A 15924-nucleotide genomic window follows, 5' to 3' on the forward strand; every position below is an offset into this window, starting at 1 on the left:
TTGCGGGATGGTTACCTACCCACGCTGGGCCTTTGAGTTTGAACTCGCAATGTCACGCTTCCCACCTCCCACCACCCACTCGCTACAAGGCCCGACCTGAAGGGTGAAGCTCGAACTAGTGCAAGAATGTGCGGATAGTGCTGTGACTCCAGTACCATGCTGGAGGTTTCTTTGCTAAGGTTTCACACAATCTTGATACCGGTACAGCTTGGCCTTAGCCTGATTCCGTGATGACATGGAGACCTCTTGTTTTCACCTGTGACACTGACACTGAGAATCCTGTTGGTGGTATGTCTACCATATTCGAGATACATACGTCTCCCACAACCATCTCACTAACAACACGAGGTATTTCCACAACATCTTCCGATCGGAATGAATAGAGGTTTTCTTACTTTCTCAGCTTCTGGGCAAGACAGCCCACCCATTGGGATACCATTGGCCATGGGCTGGGTCGATTGATCCGGTGGCCACGGTTTAATCCGCGGGTAATCTCTCTCTCTCTCTCGCTGCTCTCTCGGTTTCCTGATTCTGCTACCAGGGCTTACTGGAGACGAGATGAGTCTTTGGTGCTACTTTGCCGTTGTTGTTTTTTTTAGCGACTCCAGTGGCCAGGGCGGCGAGGGTCCTCAATATCAGCCAGGCCAATGAGAGCAAACCACGTCTCTGCCATACCACACCAGATCCCGCGAAGGGCCACCGTCCGCCGCCGTCGCCGGCGCTGTTGTGTGGCTTCCCACCCTAGCACCAGCCAAGCACGTCAACGCCTCTGCAGGGCTGGACTTTCTGTGGGAGCATTCGGGCTAGGGAAAAGCATTTTACTGCGGTTTTGTCGAGCCAGCACATCCAGCGTCTGTTGGAGCTTTCCAGGATGAGCTATCCAATAACTCAATGGAAATGATAAGCGAAGCTGTACAGGAGCCCTGCGACCCGGGGCTAGTGACTGCACACATTGGGCTCTCGCTCCGTATCTCGTGTTGCTCGCACTGTGGCTTTCTCAGCCGAATCTAGAAGTTGACGTTCCCTCTTTATGCGGCCCGTTGTCAGGCGTTTGGCAGAAGCCCCCCGGCCTCGGTCCCTCAATTCACAATTCCCTTTTCTCTAGAGTATCTACTGGAGCTATGTGACTGAGGCAAGTCGACGAAAAGAAAAAGACCTGAAGTTTGAGCAAAGGAAATTCAAATCCACATTGCCAGATCATCGTGGTGGGTGCGCAGCTACCTGCAAGCATATGGGACAAGCGTGTATTTTTGGTGAGACCCCCCTCCCCCCCGGCTCGGCATTAGAGCACAGGTAAGAAGTACATGCGTGGAAGAACGGTCCGCTTCACATGGAAGACCGAGGGTTGTTCTTTTGGCTTCCCCTCATAAGTCTGCCTGATAGCAATATCCACTGCTACCCTATTACGAACTACCAAGTAGTACACCCAACGTTTTGTTTCGAGAGATGAATGCACCACAGGGTGCAGGCTACAAACAGGACAAAGTACCGAGAGGGCGCGGCTTGACATGAGGATGTGGCTTGTGGGCGAAATGCTGCCGTCAATCATGTAGAATGGATCAGGCAAGGTGAGGTGATGGATGGTGTTTCGATCGTGACAATCCAGCAATCTCCCCTGGTGTTCTGCTATGACCGTTGGTCTTCGTCATGGAAAAATCGAAACGAAAGACTAAAACGGAGATCAATTCGTATTCCCTTTACTCATTACATTTCTTCTCGCCATCTTTCCTGGTTTTTTACCGTTACTTCCTTGTACTCTGTTGTACAACTTTGCTCATGATTCAGCTGAAATCACTAACAGTATCATTTTGTTGTCTTTGCCTTTCAACCGTTTTGAGCCAACCAACCAGACCTCGCCGTTGGATTGTCTCGCCCTGTGAATTCCCGCAGTCTTAGTGACATGCCGAGCCTGTCGGTTTTCATTTTCATTTTTTAAATGAAATGGCAGTGGCGTTGTCTATCAGGTCTTACATGTACGAGTGAGTAGCAAAAAACCGCCCAGGTTTATGGCAGCCCGATATTGGCAACTTACGGTACAATGTACTGCATGTACGTGCACATCCCGCAAGCATTGGGAAGAGATAGCGAGGTGGATCTTTGGCGTGATCAATTCTCCGTCTTCTTTTCCCTTCCCTCAACTGACATTTTCATGCACAGTCTCTATAAGCGGTTTGCGTCTTTGGAACCACGTGGTCAGTGCTATATGTAGTCTGTAATCCTGACGTCCGTTTGCTCTACACCGAGTGGAGCGTTGGCCCGGAGCAGAGAACGTGACATGCCGTGGTTCGTTCTCTGCTCACGCTTTTTCGGGGCACCTCCCGGCAGTCTTGTCAGACCGAACATTTGCTCGGCCGCCCATGGGAGGGGACATTGTATGTCCGATGATGGCGAGGAATTCCTTGCCTGAGGCCCCTTCCGGGGGAGGAGGGGACTGCTCTCCTCCCCCCTAACCCTTGCTCGCCTCCAAAACTGGAGACGCAAAGACCTGGGGCTGTGGTTGTGGCCTGGCCTTTTCTTGTGGTGGCTCCATCTGTCTAGCGCCTGGCCCTCCTCCCCTCACCGCTTATTGCGTTGCTCGCACGCATGTTGATGGATGGAGAGGAAGCCCCCTCCCTTGCATACCCGATTTTGCATGGAGCCCACACTCTGGGGGGGCGTGCGGACCTGGGGGGCGTGTGCACGATTCGGCTTGACTTTTGGACAGAGCTTCGCTGGCTAGCCATTCGTCTTATTCCTCACGGTGTTTTCCCTCTCTATCGAACCCGCTCAACCGCTTTGTTTTCTCCTTCTTGTCTTGTGTTGGGGCCCTTGCCAGCTCAGAGGCAAGGGATCCGCCCGCCAACGAGATGGTCCGTGGGCAGATCGCACAATTCCCTCCCATGGTCACGGTACAAGTCCTCATGGTCGAAGCTGTTGGTGTCTGCCGGGACTAATAATACGTGTAGATATGACAGGAGAGACGGGCGAGAACATCCCCATACGAGGAAAAAGAAGAGAAATCCCGAGACACCGCTTGATCAATGTGGCAGTCGACAAAAACATGCGATATGACTGACACGAGTAAGCAATGTTACGTGCAATTGTAGGACGAAGAAACAGGGCAGATTGCGGGCAACAAGGGCGGCGGCTGGCGGCAAAGAGGGCAAGAGAGTGAGAGGAACCTGAAGGAGGAGGCCAAGAGAAAGCCGTGAGAGCAATCTGCGTGTTGTGTGTGACCAGGACCAGCCCCCGGTCCCCTCGCCCCCCCTCCTCGTCGTCGATGCTCCTTACAGCATGATCACCATCACATATGTACATACAGGTAAAACGAGGACGTTGGCGAGGAGGGAGCTCTGCCGATAGGAGCAACGAGAAATGGCTGGCAAGGGCAGGCCACCGCACCTGTACCGTTACTTTCGACAACTCGGTACGTCTACGTAGCACCGCTGCGTGGCTTGCCTGTGCGAGTAACTCGTACGGTGTCGAAAAGGGGAAGCCAGCCTGCGAGCCCAAAGCTCAGCAAGATCTGGGCGTGTTGATGCACAGCACTTGACCCTCTCTCGTCCCACGCAAGCAGCATGTGTCAGGATGTACAGAGTACAGCATACGAATACTGCTAATCGTAGTGATACATTAGCTCTCCCGCCGCAGGCGCACCATGAGCAATGACTGGGGCACTTCTGCCACGAACTTCCGTCTGACTTGTTGTAGTAAAGGTTGCGCCCTCGATGCGTGGCCCCAAAGCTGCTGAGCGAGCAGGCCAAAGGACGTACAAAAAGGGAAAGAAATTGAAGGCTCGAAGTGACTACATGTCTGTCTTGTCTCTGCGTAGGTGGCGCGTTATGCTCGTGCATAAAAGCAAGGAAGCGTGCCGGTGATATGTACATTCATGTAGGTCCCTACTGACGTACATGTGCATGGAGGCTCATCTGTCTCGCCCATGCATCGATTTTAGCAGCAACGCTTTTTTGCCTTGGTGGCCTGCACGACGGGATTGGCTGGAGTGTGCCCCGGGACTCCGTGGGAGCACGAGGAGCAACGCTGAGCCGACGCCGAGGATGCCCAGTTCGACGACGCATCTCGGCTTCGTACGATGAAGAACAGGATGGCTCCTAGATGCCTGCAACGGCGGCGAGAGGTCTCACGAAAGCCTGCACACGCCAATGGCCATGCACGTACTTCGGACAACGCTCCCCCCTCGCTGAGAGATTAAATGGCTTTTCAATGTACCGGTACTCTGTGCTGGGCACGGGAGGAAAGTGCTTGCTTTGTCGTGCCAGCAGTGCTACTAGGAGCACCCATACGCCTCCGGGACCCTTGCTCGGGGGTCCATCTCACATAAACGAGCTGCCTCGTAGCCGAGATCCCCAAGCCCAGTTTGTTTGCGACGAGATACTAATACCGCCATTGCGAAGGGAGTCTTGCCCACGTCAACGAATGTCGCATACTTATATCTGCGAAGAGGTACCAAGCAGGTGTAAGCAGTACCAACGGCAGCGCTCCTTGCTTGTACATTACATGCCAGGACAAGGAGCATCGTATCGTATCGTATGCTTCACAATCTGGTGGGGGACCCCGACTAGTGATCTGCAGCAACAAAAGCGGCCCGGAGTCTATGCCGCAAAAGGTCGCCGTGGTTTTCAGTCGAGGGGGTTGCTGCAGTCTAGACAAAGGGCAACAGGGCCTTGCACTGCGCGTCGCGCACAGAGCAGACAAGATATAGCTGGCATGAGCGAGATCTGCTTACTCGTACACGGTACAGCGGGAGATGGAAGCTGCAAAGCAAGTATGATGCGCATAAGTGCGGCGAGGCAAGATGCCATGTACGTGTAAGGTGCCGTGGTCCTGACATGATCTGGTAGGGAAAGGCGCACAAGCACAGGAGCCAAGTAGGGGAGCCCTGTAGGACGGAACCTGCCACAGCCGCGTTGCTGGGAGAATTGGCTGAAGCGGCTTGGTCGGACGGTTGGTCGTATCGTGCACGGCCACGGTGCGCGGTCTTACAACCGCCGCCGCCGTCGTGGCCTCGTCTGAATACTTTGTACGGAGAGTATCGTGAGGCGGGTCGTTGATTTGTTGCGGAGCTGAAGGGCGAGCAGGGTCAACGGGAAACACGGTGGCTGTTGAGGGAGAAGCAATGACCAAGCCAGCCATTTCGAGGGGTCCTTTGTCTCTCTGGAACCGCAATCTCTATCGCTGCTCAGCATGGACATGCCGCCCTGGACTCATCAGGGACTCATCGGCCGGCCAAAGGTCCGGTCCAAGGAGGGCAAACGGATGATGATGAAACAAGCCGTCACCAGGACAGGGGATGATCTGGTATAGTAAGTACTTGGCAGTCGATTGGACGCACAGACTACACCTGCTGACCAGAACCGTGTCCAGTGAACAAGCATTACGTCTCCTCGGGAATCATGTGCTCTGATAGTGAGAGCCAATCATGGATTCAAGCGAGGCAGACAAAAGGAGGCTCTCCTTGAAATGAATGAGATGTTGATGGCTGAAAGCAAACCAACAAGTAGCGTGTCCCAGGCACCCAGGCACCCAGGCCAACTACTCGTACTAGTGTGCTTTGTCTAGTTGAGTTGTGTAACCATCGCGGTGGAAGAGGAGACAGAAAACTCCCGCGCTTATACGTGTATGGATCCAAGGGTGGCATCCGAGGAGAGTTTTGCGCATGAACCTCACATCGGCCAAGTCATCTAGCATGCAGCCAGGGGATCCCAACCGGCACATCCCCAGGCGAGGCGCATATCATGGGTGCAGACTGCATTACAGTACGAGTACATACATTCGACCAAGAGCCACGCGAATAGCCCTGCGGCGGCAGGTTTGCTGTGCCGTGCTGTGCTGTGGGTGTGGGGGATGATGGTCTGACGGGATCGGCTGAGTGATACCGACAAGATGGAGATGGTGGCGATGGTTGGCGCAATGGTGGTGGTCTGTTCACTCCCGGAGGAGAGAAGGATGAAACATTTGGAGAAGCGCTGGCCGACTTATACCGGATTGTGGCGATGCTGAGAGCATTGACGGGATGATCCCGAAATGCCCTCATCAGCGTGGTGGTAAGAGGGCAGATTTGACGATACAAGGGAGATGTTGCCAGAAACACGACGAATGATGACGATGACGATGACGATGACGAAACATCTTGAAGTCGATGGATATCAAATTGACTTTGTGGGATTCGAGGAGACGACACGGAGACAATTGTGGTACAGTCCAGCGTCATGTGACCTGGCGTCAAACAGGCGCCCGTTCTTTCACGACATTAGCGGGACAAACGCGCCGAAACGCGGGCAGAGGCTCAAGGGCTGCTGAATTGGGTGTTTGCGGTGTCTTTTCTTTTCTCCCTTACAAACAAACTGCCGTTGGACGACTGTGTTCTTTGCCGTATCCACGAGTACTCTGGATGTACCGTATGCGAGTGAACAGCTACAGCTACAGCTACAGCTACAGCTACAGCTAAAACTAGTCCCAGCGTCAGATGCACGCCATCTGGAGAAAAAAGCGACATGTCACCACCCAAACCCCTGTCCCAGATCTCCGCCACGCGCCCCTGGGACCCTTGGAACTCGTCCGCAACTGGCCACCAGCGAGCAGAGACGCAACCGGGCACGGGGTGGCGACACTCGCGGGCCAGGAAGCTCAACAGCCAGTTCCGGGCCGGCGACGGCTCGGGCGGCCAGCGCTTGAGCGACACATGGGGCGCCGGAGCAGAGCATCCCGGTGTCGATGGAAAGAATACGAGCACGAGTGGCAGTGGCCAGGGGGATAGTAATCAGACGAGCGTCGTGGACATGCTGACTCGCCCGGGGCTGATGCGTGAGACGCTGGGTTCACGCCGGCCAAACGGACCCGAAGCGCGGGACAAATCGGTGCCGGGGATCCATACCACGGCAGAAGATGCCTTGATGCACCAGAGACGGCTGGAGGACGAGGAAAAGCAAAAGAAGACCCAAGCCAACCCGCGCAAGCTCTTCGACGGGGTCACGGTCTACGTCAACGGCAGCACGTTTCCCCTGGTGTCCGACCACCGCCTCAAGCAGCTCATCAGTGAAAACGGCGGCAACATGTCTCTGAACCTGGGCCGGCGAAAGGTCACGCATGTTATCCTTGGGCGGCCCAACGGCTCGACAGAGGGCAAAGGCACCGGGGGTGGCCTCGCCGCGGGCAAGCTGGAAAAGGAAATCCGCAAGATTGGTGGCTGTGGCGTCAAGTTTGTCAGTGTGGAATGGTGGGTTTGCCTTTTCAGTCTTTTGCAACGTCTTGGCTAATTAGATCCAGGGTGCTACAAAGTCTCCAGGAGGGGAAGAGGCTACCCGAAGCGCGCTTCTCCAATCTCAAGATGGCCGCAAAGGCACAAAACAGCGTCTATGGTTTGTATTCCAAGCGGAGCGCTGTCTCTAAAACTACGCTATCAGATACCGCTTCTTGATTATCTCGACGATTTGATCGGATGGTTTGCTCTCTATTTATGAGGATGCATGGAAGCACTGCATGAACCTAGTTGGACGACAAACTTTTATTACGATGGACAAGGATGGACAAGGATGGACGAGGGAGAAGAGAAAGAGCCTCTCACATTACACCGATACGAATTTATGATATATCACTTTCTCATAGACCACAAAAGGAACCACATTCCGATGCAGGTGCTCGCACCGAATCCTGTCCGAGGGCAGAAAGAAGGGAAAAGAACAATTCAGAATACAAATTCACCCAGCCCTCTCAGTATCAAGTCTTAACGTGGCACCACCCTATACTATACTTTCTTGAAAGAGAAAAAAAGGCAGGTTAAGCAGCGATCTAACTGACTTTAGGGCCTGTCCCGGGCTCACAAGGGATGTTCCCTCCTTACACAGACACACTGTTTATATACCATATATATATATATATATATATATATATATCTTTCCGAGCTGTGGCGGCTTGTGTTTGCATTCGAACGAGCAGTACTCGCACCGGACGGACTCTTTCAGCACAACGGCGAGAGACGTCCTTGAATTTCCTGGTTTGCGCGCTCCGGAGGTCTCGAAGCCATCGGATACTCACTCTCGCCACATTTCTTTCCGAGTCCCAACTCACATAACTCGTCCAAACCCATTCATAGTAAATAACCTCTATTAATCCATATTCAATAGAAAAGACGTTGCAAAATCCCAACCCATTCTCCCCCCCTTAACAATCCTCTCACAAAAAAAAAAAAAAAAAAAACCCCTCCCCTTCTTCCATCCCATCCCATCCCATCCCATCCCGTGTCCCACCTCCGCTGTACAACTCCCATCGCCCCCAAATCTCCCGCCTCAATGTAACAAATCCACCAAGATCACAAAGATGAAATAAAACAAAAAAAATAAACAAGAATGAATTAAAATCCATTCTCTCCATTTGGAAGCAGGCTACCACAAAGATGAGAAGCATCTACACACAACCACCCCCGGCAACACAAAACAAAACACCACAACACCATGAAAGAAAAAGTAATGTCCTCTTTCATCCGCCCCCCGACGAACAAAATCTCCCTGTGTTACTGGGGCCCTCCGGGGTGGCGATTTCTTTCGCAATGTAGGACAAGGCGACGTTGCAAGTCTGTTTCGAGTTTGGGGGGATACGAGAGAGGGGTGAGATATCGCCAGCATTGGATGATGTGAGTTTTGGTGCTGAACAAAGGGGCGGGGGGGAGGCTGAAGGGCAACCATGTTTCTAGCTGGATTACAGTGAGGAAAATGGAAGATTTGCAATGGGAAAAAGAAAAATGCTTCATGGGACATCTTGAAATAACTGTCGTGGTGGGGAAGTATAGGGTAATTTGCTCTTCAATCACGGGGCCGTGAATTTGGGACATTTCTCTCACGGAAAAGACTCCTTGACATAGGGTAAATCAAAGGTATACACCCATATCCAGCAGTGTTATTTGTTACTGCATACCCAGAGTAGATACCTCCGTCGCAGTTGGTAGATAATTGCTTCATATCATAGCCCAGTTGATCATGCCGTCAATCCTGAATCCGACGCCCACTTTGAAATAATCACCCAAAGACCGTCATATGCCACTCTCATTATAGCTTCGCCTTGATGCCTTCTTCAACGGCGGCATGTTTCTCGCCCACAGTATCAAAATACTCCTTTACTTTACCCCTGGCCACGTTCACGACCGCCGAGTCCTCCACAGTGCTCGGCACCGCGACTTCTTTATCAAACTCGCCCTTGGCGGCATTCTCCAGCAGCTCCCTCAATACACGCCTTAGAGTCTTGCCGGAGCGCGTCTTGGGAATCATGCCTTTGCCCTGAATGATGCCGCCAAGTGAGGCGATGGCACCTACTTGCTTCCTTACGAGGGCCTGAATCTCAGCAGCCAGCTTCTCGTCAGGGACTGCAGCTGTGGGGTGAGATGGGGTAGAGAGAGTGATGAAAGCAAAAGGCAGCTGGCCCTTCATGGCATCAGGGACACCCACGATGCAGGCTTCGGCAACCAGGGGGTGCGAAGTCACAGCTTGTTCAATACCACCTACAGAGGGAGCGCGTTAGCTGGGCTGTTTCTAGCGTATATCTGCACAGTTGCAATGGCCAATTGCGGCCTCCATACCGGGCAAGGAAGAGCAAAGTGTAGGGGTGACAAAAGGCATGAAACAAGACTTACCACTCGACAGCCGATGTGCACTCACATTCAGCACATCATCGTTCCTACTCATGACATGTACGTAGCCCTCGGCATCAATCCAGCCCGAGTCTCCAGTATCAAGCCACTTTCCTTGGAACCTCTTCAAATATCCCTTGTAAAATCTCTCTTCATCGTCCCATAGAGTGCGGAATCCGGTCGGCGCCAATGGCATCCCCAGCACAATGTTGCCCATGGTGCCTCTGTCAACCTCACGACCCTCATCGTCGACAACCCGGATGTCAAATCCGGGCATGGCTTTACCCGCACTGCCAGGTTTGAGGCGAGGAGGATCATGACGAGTCTTGGACTTGCGGTCACGACCCGCATGGGGAACAAGAGCGCGGCCCGTCATGGGAGAGCCAGTCTCAGTGGACCACCAGTTATCGATGACATGCGCGGATGGCGCAGCATACTTGTCTAGGAGATCCTGATACATGGATATGATGCTTGGCTCTGAACGTTCTCCGGCTAGGAACAGGGCGTTGAGTGTGCGGAGGCCACCCCGCTCCCCAACCTTGGCCAAAAACTTGTTATCAGGATCATCACGCTTGATGGCGCGTAGGGCCGTTGGGGCAGTGAACATGGTGTTAACCTTGTACTCCTCGACAACACGCCAGAAGGCTGAAGCGTCTGGTGTTCCGATTGGCTTGCCTTCATAAATGATTGTGGAAGCGCCAGCCAACAGCGGTGCGTAGACGATGTATGAGTGGCCAACAACCCAACCAATATCCGACGCCGTGAAGACAACGTCGCCCGGCCCGTGGATGTTGAACATGTAGCTAATTGAGAGGTGCAGACCAACGGCATGGCCTCCAGCGTCTCGCAAGACTCCCTTGGGCGTGCCTGTGGTGCCGGATGTGTGGATAATGTAGACCGGATCAGCACTCTTAACGGGGACACACTCGGCCTTGATGCCTCTTGAACGTGCGCTGTCCATGACTTTTTGCCAGCTTGCTTGGCCCGCGCTGCGGTCTGTAGGTGCCCAGGGAGCCTGTTCACGCTGCCAAATGAACGTCCGGCGCGGCTTGTGAGTGGCCAGCTTGAAGGCTTCCTCGACGAGGGGGCGATATGGGATAGGAGGCTTGTTGCCGTCAATGCCACATGACGCCGTCAAGAGGGCGACGGGCTTGCATGAGTCGATACGCTGAGCAAGGGCATTGGGGGCAAAGCCGCCGAAGACGATGGAGTGGATGGCACCGAGGCGGTTCACGGCGAGAATACCAATGAGAGCAGCGGGAATCATTGGCACTATTGTTGTTTTATGTTAGTGACAAGACAAGGAAATCGTTGTGTAATAAGTGAGGCGAATGAGTGAACACATCGACACTTATATCAAGAAACTTACTGTAAAGCATGACCACATCGCCTCTGCGCACGCCATCTTCTCTCAGAGCTCCCGCAAAGACCTCAACCTCGCTCAGCAGCTGGCGGTATGTGTACTTCTGCTTGACCTTGGTGACTGGGCTGTCAAAGTAGATGGCAACCTCGTCGCCATGTCCAGCCTCGACATGGCGGTCCACGCAGTTGTAGCAGGTGGAAATCTCGCCGTCAGGGAACCACTCCCAGCTGTCGTGCTCAACGCCGCTCTTGAGCTTCTTGGCTGTAAGCTTCAGTGTTGAGCTGGGCTTCTTGTGCCAGTAGAGATGCTCAGCCTGGTTTGCCCAGAACTCTTCGGGGTTCTCTAGGCTGTGCCGCAGGACATCATCTTGGACATGGCCGTCGTTGCCAGACATGGTGGTCTTTGGGAGAGGACAGACACGATTGGAGTTGATGGCGGTTTGGTATGAATGAAGGAGACGCGTAGAAGATGAGACGCCAGACAGATTGCGAGCAAACTTCCAGAGTTGCGGTCACAGATTAGATTCTGCCAGCTCAACCGCTTCTCAGTCTGGGTATAAGTAGCAATCAGCACAATCAACTTATCCTCGGTAATCCAGCTTCATGAAGCTGATGACTAAAGCAGATCAGGGCGATGGCGAGGCGAGTCATGGGGAAGGTGCCAACAGCCGTTGAGGCGTCCAGCAGGCGCGGCAGGTAACTGTAACGGAGGAAGCCACGGTGGAGCTGATTGCCGTGCTGCAGCTCCGTTAATCCGCTGGTCGGCGCGAGAGAACATGGAAGGCAGGAGCAGGAGCTGGGGCCCCGGATTTGCCCCGCCTTTTGGCTCCAGGCTATCGATAGCGCTGCTGAGCATCATCGTCGGTAGAGCTCGGCAATGGGAGTCCGCTATCGCCTTGTTGTGGGAAGCGGCATGTTCCAGACGGATGCAAAGAAAGTTCATGTTGACATCATTGCTGTTTGTGTATCTTACGCGATTGGTAGTAGAAGTGCAAGTGTCTCAACCAATACCAAGTTGAAAGGCCAGCACCCATCGCCAACATCACGCATATAGGTAAAGCTGATGGATGTTGGGTCAAAACAAGATATTATATATTATTTGGTAGTGAACAACACTCGCGGTGATGAGCACCAAACAGTCGTCAAACTACTTGGTTTAACAATACTAGTCCAGAATACTTTCACTCAACTTCTCCGGCTATCCATTCATATGTAAAGCATTATTAATGCGTAAATTGCCCAGCATATTGTCCCCCGACTTAGCCCCCGTGTGGCCCGGCAAATAAACTTTTGTCTTCTCCAGATAACCTCACCCCAATCACACTTCAAGCCTCGGCAAAGCCAGCCCAATCAAAACGTTGCTGACCCTCGATTACACATCTCAATTCACCAACCCCAAAGTTGGACAGTCCGTCTGACACAGACAATATCAAATACAACACTCTATAGGCTAAATGCCCACTTTTAGATTACTGCCAATTGCTCTCCTGCTAGGTTCATCACCGGTAAGCGCAGCCGTCAACTACATGCAAGGCCTGTACTCCGTATTATTAGTCTGTAAATCCCCAGCAAGCACCAAAGGGCTTAACTCCAGGGGACGGCCCGAAGCCACCTTGGCCTCGACCTCGAGTGAACGGACATTGGCAGAACAAGCGACATGCCCAAGTAGACGCCGGCTGTCGAAAAACGGTGAGTCGACAGAAAAAGGTGCAAGGTTGCATGTAATAGCCAGTAGGTATGTGCAGGCAAAAAGCGGCGGCTTTTTCATCACATCACATCGGAAATTACAACTCAAAGTCTAGAACGCAGCGCTTGCTTGGCCGGACTTCACTTTTGCTAATCGACGAGATGAAGAAGTCGTTGCTGAATTGGATTTTTGTGTGCTGGGCCAAAACTGCCCTCTCAGTATATACTTTTGTGCTCACCAAAACTACCAGTGATAGTAATTAGGCTTGCCAAACTTTATATATAAGAAATATTGACAAGAGGCCATAAACACGCCCAGCTCAGGTGTAATAAAAAGGGGGCCTTGCGCGATGTGTAGAGAAGCGCCCATCGCAGCGAAAGGAACGAAGACTGAAAAAAATATTCTGACAAAAGAAATGGAATCGATAGTTTTTTCGAGGCAGGAAAAGCGTCCTTTTTTCTTTAGGTTTTCTTGTCAATAGGGTGAAAGACGCGAGAGAGAGGTAAATGGCAGACCCATCCTATTTTGCTGGAGAAAATGACACATTATATTCCAGCCCCGAGAAACGACCGCACACAGTGTGATTTGTAGTGCATCTTTCCGTGGGCGATCAAAAAAATCGAGTTCCCTTGAACACCGAGCTTGCATGTCCCGTTAACCCAAGAGAACCCTTCTCTATACATCCCAAAAAGTAATCCACTCCCCCATTTCCGTCGACGTAAACCAAATAAAACCCAACACTGTTAATTCCCCCCCTTTATATCAAATCATGAGCGGAGGCCGAACCGACGACTTCCAAGAATCGTAGAAGCAAGAAATCGTAGCCGGTAGATTGGCGAGGTGTCGAAATTTACAAGATTTACAGGACGAAAGCGGCCAGACCGACGATACCGGCAAGGCCGGCGCCGGAGAGGACGGCCTTGTTGGCACCGCCAGTGGGGACGGCGGGAGGAGCAGAAGGAACAACACCACCAGTGCTGGCAGGGCCGCTGGCGGGAGGGGCCTGGGTGGGAGTGGTGATGGTGGAGTTGGTGAAGGCAGGAGGGGTGTAAGAACCACCGTTGCCACCGGAGGGAGCGCCGGAGGGAGCACCAGTAGGGGCGGCGGCACCGCTGTTGAGGCATTCCGTGTTAGTTGAAGATGTACTGGATCGACAGACGATATCATATCGCATCGGGGAAATGTCAAGCTCGACTTACCAGGTGTGGCAGAGAACGCTGCTGGTGACGGTCACGGGGCGGGTGATGGTGCAGGGGCAGTCGCTGATGGTCAGAGTGGTGGGCTAAGTTGAGGCACGTCATGTTAGTCTCGCGTGGCTCTCTCGCTTCATATCTAGATATTCGGGTTCGAAAGTACCTCAGTGACGGTGTAGGTCGTGCTGCCGTGGGTGATCTCGGTAGCATAGGGGCAGTAGGTGACGTATTGGTCAACGACCTCGGTAATAACGGTGACGTTGCTAGGAGGAACGTAGACGGCAGAGACGCCAACGGCGGCGAGAGCGACAGCAGCGGTGAACTTCATCTTGTCGGTATTAGGAATTAAACTCGAGGGAGCTTGATTAAGATTATTGATGCAGGTTGTTGGTTAAAGAGTGAAATTGACAAAAGTGTCAAGGTGAGTTTTTGCAGGTGCTTAGCGAGCGTGAGTGTGTGGTGAAGGAAGGAAAGAAGATCAAGACCCAGATGGGCTCTGGAGGAGTCGAGCTTTATAACCAATGTTTGTGGGCAGAAGCACAAGCACAAAGCAACAGTCACTAGAGCGAAAAAGAGAGGGGAAAAAACAGCCAGGGGAAGTTGCCAGGGGTGCAGCTCCAAGGGAGAGAAAAGGCGGGTGGGCCGTGATGGGGGCAAAAGCCAAGATTGGGCCTTTTCTCGGGGGCTCCAGCTGCAGAGGCAAGACAAACAAGCAGCGCAGAAAAAGCAGGTCGAGCAAGGGTCATGGATCATGGATCATGGATCATGGATCATGGATCATGGGATGGGGCCATGCAGGGGTTGGGCACGAGATGGAGTGAGTGACTTGGGCCTAGCTCCAGACGCCAAAAAGCCACACAATCAAAGGGAACGCGTGGTGGCGCTTTTGCTGCCGTGTTTATTTTAATCTGTCGAATCAAGTGCTGGATATACGGAGCAGAGAAACTTGCTTGTTGTGCTGCACTGTCTTGGGCTGTACTGTAAAGCAAGGGACGGTGGGAAAGGTACTTACTTGATGAGTAGTACGAGATACGAATTGCGAAGCCGACGAGCCAAATTAATTGCACACCTTTCGGGGTGTTGGCAGAATTGATAGATTACGGTACCTGTAGGTATCAAATGTTGATGTGCTTATCATCCGAATTCGGGCACTTTGTTGGCAGCCATTATTATCCCGCACCCCAAAATACTGCTACTTCGTACTAATCTATCTATCAAATCTTGGCCATATCTCTCCCATGTGGTAATTTACGGACAAGCACGCCTACCCGAAAAAAAATCACTTCATAATACAGGCCAATATTAATCTCATCTAGTATGTACATAGCATGTAACGGTTGCATTCACGTTGGTGTGGGTACTACCAGGGCATACAAGCACACATGGACATCAGTTGATCCATAGGTAATAGAAGATGAGCACAGGCTCAAGTAAGCTTCTATTGATCGACCACACAGGCCCGTTTCGAGCAACCCCCAAGACTGAGGTGATTCCCCATCTTGCTCCGTTCATGTAATCGTACCCGCGTTTCGCATCAAATCCTCTCCTTCTACGAGTATGCCAAACAGCACAGGGCAGGGCAGGGCTGGATGGGTGCCACTGGTGATCCGGTTCCAAGCGGCCCCTTATTCTTTCCCCATGCCATGCTGCTGCTGATCACGGCGATGAATCAATGGACGGCCACGAAATTAATTGCTGCTGCAACTTCGCGATATTGCTGCCAACTATTGCCTCTAGCAGCCCGCTAGCTCTGTGTGTTTTTTCCCCTGTTAGGGCGTGACCCCCCTTCCACCCACCCATCCCACCCATCTGATCAGCCTTTTTTAGTGGCCCTGGGCGCGTTGGCGCTAATGCAGGAACCAAAACGCTTCTGTCAGCTTCATCCCCTGGCCAGCGGCAACAGGAAGCACGAAAAGGCATCGCTCCAGCTGGCTTTCGAACCGCCATGAATCTAGCCCGGGAAAGGCGTTGAGATCACCCGACGCTGGAGAAGCGGGATCGTACAGGTGCTGTACAGTAGTAGTACGACGGGAATCAAGGCTGCCATGTTGGGTATCAAAATT

At 52.6% G+C, this 15924-nt stretch overlaps 3 protein-coding genes across 3 annotated transcripts; 1 reads left to right on the forward strand and 2 right to left on the reverse strand.

Moving 5' to 3' along the window:
• Window positions 1-6494: 6494 nt before the first annotated feature.
• Triagg1_6058 (uncharacterized protein) lies at window positions 6495-7417 on the forward strand (the record flags this gene model as incomplete). The annotated part of the gene is made up of 3 exons (XM_062900641.1): window positions 6495-7216; window positions 7267-7358; window positions 7404-7417. The coding sequence occupies 3 exons, from the start codon at window positions 6495-6497 to the stop codon at window positions 7415-7417; spliced, it is 828 nt and encodes a 275-aa protein (XP_062754915.1).
• A 1624-nt stretch (window positions 7418-9041) lies between these two features.
• Window positions 9042-11376, reverse strand: Triagg1_6059 (uncharacterized protein; the record flags this gene model as incomplete). The annotated part of the gene is made up of 3 exons (XM_062900642.1): window positions 9042-9490; window positions 9623-10891; window positions 10989-11376. 3 exons carry the CDS (start codon window positions 11374-11376, stop codon window positions 9042-9044), a joined length of 2106 nt encoding a protein of 701 aa, XP_062754916.1.
• Window positions 11377-13527: 2151 nt separating this feature from the next.
• Window positions 13528-14189, reverse strand: Triagg1_6060 (uncharacterized protein; the record flags this gene model as incomplete). The annotated part of the gene is made up of 3 exons (XM_062900643.1): window positions 13528-13813; window positions 13868-13950; window positions 14025-14189. The coding sequence occupies 3 exons, from the start codon at window positions 14187-14189 to the stop codon at window positions 13528-13530; spliced, it is 534 nt and encodes a 177-aa protein (XP_062754917.1).
• Between the last annotated feature and the right edge of the window lie 1735 nt (window positions 14190-15924).

The sequence above is a fragment of the Trichoderma aggressivum genome (assembly GCF_033847375.1).
Source record: "Trichoderma aggressivum f. europaeum strain CBS 100526 chromosome Unknown scaffold_023, whole genome shotgun sequence".
Lineage (NCBI taxonomy): Eukaryota > Fungi > Ascomycota > Sordariomycetes > Hypocreales > Hypocreaceae > Trichoderma > Trichoderma aggressivum.